General features: G+C 35.2%; 1 protein-coding gene and 1 long non-coding RNA gene across 2 annotated transcripts in view; both read left to right on the top strand.

Annotated features, from left to right (window-relative positions):
• The window catches only part of LOC110442499 (structural maintenance of chromosomes protein 1A-like), a 29,538-nt gene extending 23,063 nt beyond the window's left edge, over window positions 1-6,475 (top strand). Inside the window, exons 21-27 of the mRNA XM_021486143.1 lie at window positions 1,297-1,491; window positions 2,140-2,252; window positions 2,636-2,804; window positions 3,164-3,342; window positions 3,807-3,876; window positions 4,377-4,487; window positions 4,865-6,475. Coding sequence (XP_021341818.1) covers window positions 1,297-1,491; window positions 2,140-2,252; window positions 2,636-2,804; window positions 3,164-3,342; window positions 3,807-3,876; window positions 4,377-4,487; window positions 4,865-4,966 — 939 coding nt within the window. The 3' untranslated portion in view covers window positions 4,967-6,475. The remainder of the gene's footprint in view (window positions 1-1,296; window positions 1,492-2,139; window positions 2,253-2,635; window positions 2,805-3,163; window positions 3,343-3,806; window positions 3,877-4,376; window positions 4,488-4,864) is intronic.
• On the top strand, window positions 144-1,130 carry LOC110442500. The gene is made up of 3 exons (XR_002462023.1): window positions 144-231; window positions 391-524; window positions 1,053-1,130. It is a non-coding gene; the product is annotated as an uncharacterized LOC110442500 (long non-coding RNA).
• Window positions 6,476-8,336: the final 1,861 nt, after the last annotated feature.

Raw genomic sequence — 8,336 nt, 5'->3', positions numbered from 1 at the left:
TTTTTTTAAAGATACCAGTGTCTCTTGAAAATTTTCAAAATTGCTAACTTAATTTTATATATTCATGGGATAAGCGTGGGTCAGTTGTTTGTGAATCTTTGTCTCAAACTTGAACAGGTTTCATTCTGACATAAAATAATTGATGCTCTTATCTTTTTGTAGCTGAACAAACATCTCACACAGAATGAGAAGGATCTCAACACATACAATGAGATGCTCAAGTCTTTTGATGTAAGTAAAAGATTTATTATCAATCATTCAACCAAATATACAGTACATAGGGTAACAGATATCCTTCAGTTCATTGTAACTGTATACAAATTAAACTATTATTTATAATAAAGAGATATGTTATAAATGAAATATAGCAGCTAGTTTGTCATATTTCAGCCGAGGATACAAGAGATAGAGCGTCGTATGTCGGAGCGGGGTGAAAAGTTGAAGATTCTCAAGGAGAGAATGGACAGGGTTGAAGACGAGGTGTTCATGACGTTCTGTATCCAGATTGGTGTCGAGAACATCAGGTAATTTATTGTGCTGATATTATTGTGTTGAGGATTATAGCAAAACAGGAGGAACAGGTTTAAAGCCAACTAGTGCCGATATCTTAGTCTTTTTTTGTGTCTATAGACAAAAAAAATATATCTTGAATGTTCACTTTTAAGTTCCTTCATTATGCCGATATAAAGCTGAAACCTTTTATTAATAGTTATCTGAATTCGTAGGGTTGTGGATTCAGTGTTGTGAACCGCAATTTATTCATGAATTATAATGCGCTTAACAAAAAGTGGAATGCAGACATTTCAGATTTTTTTTGAAATTGGTTGTCTGGACAGGTTTAGCATACTCAATTGGATTGAGTGGTCATCCTTAACTCTCAATTATTTTACCTCAAATTTTTTGTTGTGTATTTTTGTCTAGAAAATGATTAAAAAAGTTACTTTCAGATCATTGTGTACGATCGTTGGCCAGAGCCTTGAACGTGTAGATTATTCAATAAGTTAACAAATACACCTACCACGTGAAACAAAGAACACTCTCTTTCCATACAGGCAATATGAAGAACGAGAGCTTAGAGTACAACAGGACAGAGCAAAGAAGAGGCTTGAATTCGAGAATCAGAAATTCAGNGAGATTCATCATAAAGGAATATAAATCGATATGATATACAGTGACAAAATTCCAAAATAAATCAAGGTAGCTGGTACTTTGGTTATCAAGTGTATGGTGTTAAAATATCCCCTGGAAATTATTCCAGATAGTGTTGCTGGTAATAACTAAGTGTGACTTTTCCAGATGGATGACGTACAGATACCGTTAAAGCGGGGTACGTTGGAGGACATCAACCGCGAAGACGAGCCGTCCAGTCAGCCAGATGGCAGTCAGGACACGCCCCTAGACAGTATGAGTAGTCAAGGGGCTAAAGCAATATACGCGCGAGAGGCCCACATCCTCCTCGACTACAGCGGTCTGGATGATGATGACAAGGAGGTAAGGTTTGAATGAGTGGGGAGGCATATAGAATCATGTAAAATGAGAGGGATGTTCATCAGAAAAAGTTTGACTAAGAATGTATATAGGGCGGTTTGTTTAAGAAAGTATATAGGGCCGCATTCATTTATTGCAATCCAAACAGTTGAACCGGTTGTACCAGAGTTGTTAATTTAAAAAATAAGGTTGAACCTAGTAATTTTAAAGTACTTTCAGGCAAGCCTTGACAAAGCCTTGCAAAACCTGCATAATCGTGTGCAGTGCAGGTCCACCAGTNCCAGTAGCTCTACAATCTACCATGGTTTTTTCTACAAATGTGGATTTATAACTTGATACCACCTTGGATTAGACCAGCAATTGCAGTAAATTTTATTGTCACTAAACCAAAAAAGTCTTACTATTTGGCTTTGATTCCATTAGTCTGGTAAGCGATGAAGAAAATCCAGAGCATACTAGAATAGAAGATCACCGCCATGTCTTTTGATTTAAAGAAGTTTCAACTTCCCTAGTGCAGACATTCAGGTTTTGACCAAAATCACTTGGGAATAACTATGACTTGTAATTGACTTTCAAGACATCTTTAATAAATCTTCATGTACAAATATTTTACCTAAAATAACTTTCGAATGATGCATCCATCTCTTTAAGCTGGAAATGGCAGACGAGGTGAGAAAGCGTGACAATCAATACCAGAAGGCTGTGGCTGACATGCACACCACTATACAGAGGATTAACGCACCCAACATGAAGGCCATGGAAAAGTAAGTAACAGACTGTTAACATACTTATCTCGGGTCCAGTTCCTGAACTGAACAAGAATAACATTAGAAGCGGTAGCTGCAATTTGGGTAAAAAATGGTTTTGAAAATTATTTTAATACACAGGTATAAGTATCCCGCTACACATGCTGAAAATATGCATACCATTTGCACAAAAAAGATAAAAAGGTATTTAAGTTGATATTGTTTTCAGCTGGCCACACCTATCAAACTTATAAATAGTGCCTTAAGTAATTTGTTGGGTTTCCCTAGGATTCTTCATGAACACGTTTTACAGGACTGCCTGGTTGTAAGGATTCCATTAACAATTAAAAAAATCAGTATTACATGGATCCTTTTAATAATAATTATGTCTTTATGTGCAGACTTGATGGTGTAAGAGAAAGATTCCAGGAGACTTCAGCAGAATTTGAAGATGCCAGAAAAAGGGCAAAGAGAGCCAAGCAGGCATACGAGAAAGTCCGCAAAGAGAGATACGACAGATTCATGCACTGCTTCGAGCATGTGGCCACTAGAATTGACGAGATCTACAAGGTAAAATAACTCTTATGAAGCTGATATGTGTTGACTTCCTAAAATTTCTGTTATTATGAGTGTGTTTTACACTTGTATATGTAAAACAAAATTGAAACATCTACTGTAATGTAAGAAAGATTGTGTGATAAAAAGAAGTATTAAGTATTCATGTGGGAAAGTTCCCTTTTGCTATTGATAGAAGGGATGGATAATTTGATAGCATCTACTACTGGTCGGTTGTAATGGTGAGGGGCATCTTGCTATCTTCTGGGTGATATTTATATATCCTGTGGTTGTTGATACTAAATGTATTTTCCTTGCCTTAAGTTTTCCCGTATAGAAGTATTTTTAACCCCTCTGAAATGTTTTGACTTCAGTCGCTGGCCCGTAACCAGAGTGCCCAGGCTTTCCTTGGGCCCGAGAACCCAGAGGAGCCTTACCTGGATGGTGTTAACTATAATTGTGTTGCTCCCGGAAAACGATTCCGGCCCATGGACAACTTGTCTGGAGGAGAGAAGACTGTAGCTGCTCTTGCTCTGCTGTTTGCAATTCACAGGTAACCATCAATTATATTGTATACTTTTCATAGGGAAACTGGGCAGTATTATATCATTTGAAATTATTTCTTCCATGAAATGTTCAGATTTATATATTAAGCAACTACAAACAGATGGATTCATTTCAATCCATTTGATTTTCACAATTTGAAGAACTTGGTGCTTGATTTTATGTGGTAAATTTGTGGCCAAATAACATAATGAACAGTGTGTTCAATTTATGGCTTTGAGACTTAAATAATTGAGCTGCATGTTTATAAGTAAAAACACCAATGTTTTATACATTGTTAGATTCTATCAGTGTTTGACAGGAGATTGTACACACACCTGCTGGTTCTACGGATGTCATTGGTAAATGAACATGTGAGAAAAAGTTTATACACATATCAGTATAATTTAACTGCAAAATGTATTGTCTGCCCTGAAAAAACAAATAACTCTTTTACCATTTTGTTGTCCCTAGTTACCAGCCAGCCCCGTTCTTTGTACTGGACGAGATTGATGCTGCTCTAGACAACACTAACATAGGAAAGGTATGTATAGACACTTTTAACTCATTCACCCCTGAAGACACATTTGAAATTTGAACTCTTCCAATTCAAAGGTTGGAATAGTTCATTATGAAATTTCCAGGATGAATGAGTTAAACAGTTTCATCAGATAACTCAATTTGACATTTTGGTACTTTAAAATCACATAATATTCTTGGTAGTTCACCAGGAGATATTTTGCGAATTTAAATATTTTGCGAATTTAAATATTTTGCGAATATTAGCTTCTTAAATAAATATTGAAATTTTATGCTACAATTGTGAAATCAAGTATTCCCTATAGAACCTACAGGCTAGGTTAATGTAATAAGTACATAACAAATACTCCTAGGGGTGTTTTGCAGTTGTTTTGTAGTAAAATGGTTCCATTATTTGGTAATGTATAAATAAAGAATAAATAAAATAAAGGTGTCTGTTTGATAATTTCTTCCTGTAACAGCTCTATAGAATTGTTCTGCACAATAAATATTCTTTTTCGACAGGTGGCCTCATACATCCGTTCCCAGTCTGAAGTAAGCTTCCAGTGTATTGTGATCTCACTGAAGGAAGAGTTCTACAACAAATCTGATTCTCTCATCGGAATCTACCCAGAGGTATAGACTCTTCATAAAAAATGACCAAAAACGTTCTTTTCTGTGTATGAAATTTGAAGAAGAAAAAATGAATGCTACAAAATTTCGTATTTTTTGTTTCCTCTAGATTTCTGTTCATGAGCTTTGATGTGCAGAATCATGAAAATCAGATAGTTTTTGTTTGAGTCAGATATGCTTTGTAAGAAAACAATCACATATGTATGCAACAGATTCTATCTTCGTCCTTTTAGAGAGGTGGTTCTCTGGTTGTATTGTGATGACAAGAGGTAGCTAAAAGCTGAAGTCTATAAATAAGAGCAATATAACAAGAGCTAAAAAAAAACTATTATTACTTAAACCGTAATTTTTTGTCTAAATATTGTACTTCTCCATTACAGGTGGGAGACTGTGTGATAAGTCATGTATTAACAGTTGACCTCAACGATTACCCAGAATCCCAGCTAGGCGACGACGAGGACAGTCCCAGCAAGTCGCGGTAGTTGACACTTTGAGAAGAATATATTTTATGTATAGTGCAAATTCTATTGTTTTACTGTGTGTTTGCTTAAACACAAACTTCTGTGAAACCTTGTTAAGACTGCCCAGCCCTTCGTGTCGAGGTGGCAAGTTGGACTTAAATCCTTCCCTGCATTTCACTTGACTTTCTACGAGACCACATGTTGTTTTCCTCAGTTTGAGCTAAACAATTGGTTCACATGTGTTATGAGGTGTCATCTGGGTCAGTTCAATAAAACACCCATTTCATTTATACCAAAAGTCATACACATGTTTTTGTTCAGAGATGCATAAATCATTTCACTGTATATAGATATTTTTAACAACATATTTTATTTATCAGCAATATGGAACAAACTAGTTGTTAGTGAATATGTGTTTTATAGTTTTATCAATGTTGTAAATACACAAGAAAAGTTGGATCGTTTTGTGTCCTTGCCACTTTTAAGTTCATTGTTCATTTCTCTGTTCAGACTCTTGCTGGCTAGTAAGCATGTAAGTGTCAAACTGTTATATCATCAGGAAGATACCTAATGTTACAGCTGTATGCGGATAGGCTACTTCAGCAAAATAGATTGTTTATGGAAAGGTTAGTAAAGTTGTGCCATTACATCATTTGTCTGTCAACTTACCCTGTATAATAATATCAGCTTTCACAATATTTTCTGTATCCGCCCCAAAGTCATGTGGAAACATTTGACAAACATAGGTAATAGCTTAAGAATTGTTATTATGATTCTCAGTTTCAATAATTTTCAGGATAGATTTTATTAAAGACATGTATGTATACTTTTACCTGGTCAGACTCGGACAACAGAGACTCGTGTTTGTATTAGCTAACATACTCTGTACAAATGTTTTATCTGTTTAGAGTTTTACATGTCGATGTAAGTATATGTTATTGTTGGTAGAGTCTGGCTGACATTAATGTACACAGAGCGTTATGTCTTTTTCACATCTATATCCATCAATCATCTTTGTTTATCAGCTAGAGAGTTATAAGAAGAGTTACGGTAGCTGTGTGTATTCGTTGTACTTGTTTATGTTGACTATTCGTTACATTTCATTGCTGATATTAGTCTATGATCCCGCTGTGCTGATTCGGTATGACATTCTTGTGGTTTTTGTTCATCATTATCACAAACCATATGGTCATTTTGTTTTTATCATTGAACCAGATTCAGATTAAACCAAGAGAGGGAGAGAATATTTTTGATATTTAAATCGTGAACAAACCATAAGCATCGTAATTCATAATTTCTCGAGTTGAAATACATTTAATTAAACAGGACGATAACATGTGAAAGTGAAGGAAAATCTATAGCAACATAGGTTGATTCATTATTATTGTATATTTAAATTATGTTATTGACAATTCTTTCAGGAGCTAATTTGATTGGTTGCCTGGTTTCATCACTGTGCTCCATCAAAGTAGATATTTTATGTTTAATTCTTCATCATGGTCATTGATAATAAATTAATTTGTAAAATTGTATCTGTATTTTGTTAATTTCTTAACCATGTAAAAAGGGATTTACAAGATTAAGTCAAAGCATATTAAGAATCGTAATGATTCTGCTGTTCAGAGGTCGTTGGAACAAAGAATTGATTTTCAAATTAAATCTGGAAAATGCATGGGCCATAGCAATTATATATTTTGTTTGACTCCTCAATATTAAAAAACAACACATAGATTGATTAAAAGTAATGAAGGGATTATTTGAAAATTGACAATCTATGAAAAGCGATTTTCTATAAAAGACTCCTTGTGTTGGTAGAGAAAGAATACAATATAAAACAAAAAACTTGTTAGTTCCTCACATAAAATTCACAAGAGGAAATGGATGTGTTAAATCTTCTTAACAGTAACATCTTGCAATGTAGATAGCACCTCAATGCACAGGATCTTGATGACATATTCTGGAAGGCTGTTTCTGCAAGAACTGAACAGAACAATGTGATAGCACCCCAACTGTCATGCCAGACACATTTTCAGGGGAATATCTCCGGAGTGTCGCCTACTAAAAGTAGGTCATTGACCTTTATTTGACCTTTTCTCTTCATTATAGTATAAGGCTTGTCCAAACATAGTTTTGTACTTGACGCCTAAGACCTCCCAAACCATTTTATACAGATGCAACCGAGGACACCAGCGACAAATACATTGTAATCACCTTCAATATGACATGTTCAGACAGCATTTCGTTGATCAATAGGTCAGGTGTTTTATGTCCACCTTCACTCATGACGATGTTCAGTCTCTATGCAAATGGAGAAATTGTGCCTTGTCTGCCTGCTTACTGAGACAAGTTCCAGATACATTCCAAGACCAGACATCTCCTTGGAGTCAAAGGGGGATTTTGCCAGCTGTGGTCCACAGTTCCATGTCCATACATGTCTGTTTCATTGTTCAACCAGCAGTTAATCTAGGAAGACGAGGACTGCCCTATGTATTTTATCCTTTTCCATGTCTAATATGCTGAATGGCCCTTATTATTAACCTCCATGGAAGGATGTATCTTGACTAGATGGTGTGTTGCATAAAACTCCTAAGGTAAAAAGGTAAAGGTAACAGCTGTCAGTCAAATGCTAGCTCTTTGTAATGCATGTCCAGGCCTCCATTCTGTATGTAAAAGTGTGTGCATGGAAAAATAGCTGAAAGTAGTTAGTTTTTTAGTCAGTCGTTAATCTTATTTTTTCTATATTTACTTCCTTCACATGAACATTTAATCCCTTTTATTATATATAATAGTATATTGTGAAGTTTAAACAGTTCTAGTCTTCAAAATCAAGCAGTTTTCATTCGCGTTACATTTCTGATATATACCGAGTCGATGATGGGTCAGGTACCAGTTGTGTCTGCTGTCAAGGTCATTGCATAGGGTCATAGGTCAAATACTTCTAAACTGTGTGAAGGCAGTGATTCTAAGAAACTAAATATACAGTAAAAGATCACTATGGATACAGCTTGAACAACTTCAATGGAACCAAGATTGATGATCTATCAAGATATTGACAGTTGTAGAGGTTTGTGATGAAGTGCAATATTTCAGTATGCTTGTTATAGGAAAGAAACATCTTAATATAGTTCTTTAACTGTTCTAGTGGCCATCAAATTTCACTACCATGGATCAACGTTCAAAACAAAGGAACTGGTGATTGAAACAGAACTGGACGGAAATAAATTCCTTGATTAAGGCCAATATTGAGAAATATATACTGCTTTGGCCTCAGGATTAGCATTTAAACTAGAGATTTTTGTCTTTGTTTTTGCGAACAAAAATGTATGTCTACCCTTTAACAGTTTAAAAGTTAAGGCCCAGACAAGATATTCCTAAAAACTTCGATATCAAG

This window comes from Mizuhopecten yessoensis, unplaced genomic scaffold (assembly GCF_002113885.1).
Source record: "Mizuhopecten yessoensis strain PY_sf001 unplaced genomic scaffold, ASM211388v2 scaffold716273, whole genome shotgun sequence".
Lineage (NCBI taxonomy): Eukaryota > Metazoa > Mollusca > Bivalvia > Pectinida > Pectinidae > Mizuhopecten > Mizuhopecten yessoensis.
This window is presented reverse-complemented; position numbering and strand designations above follow the sequence as displayed.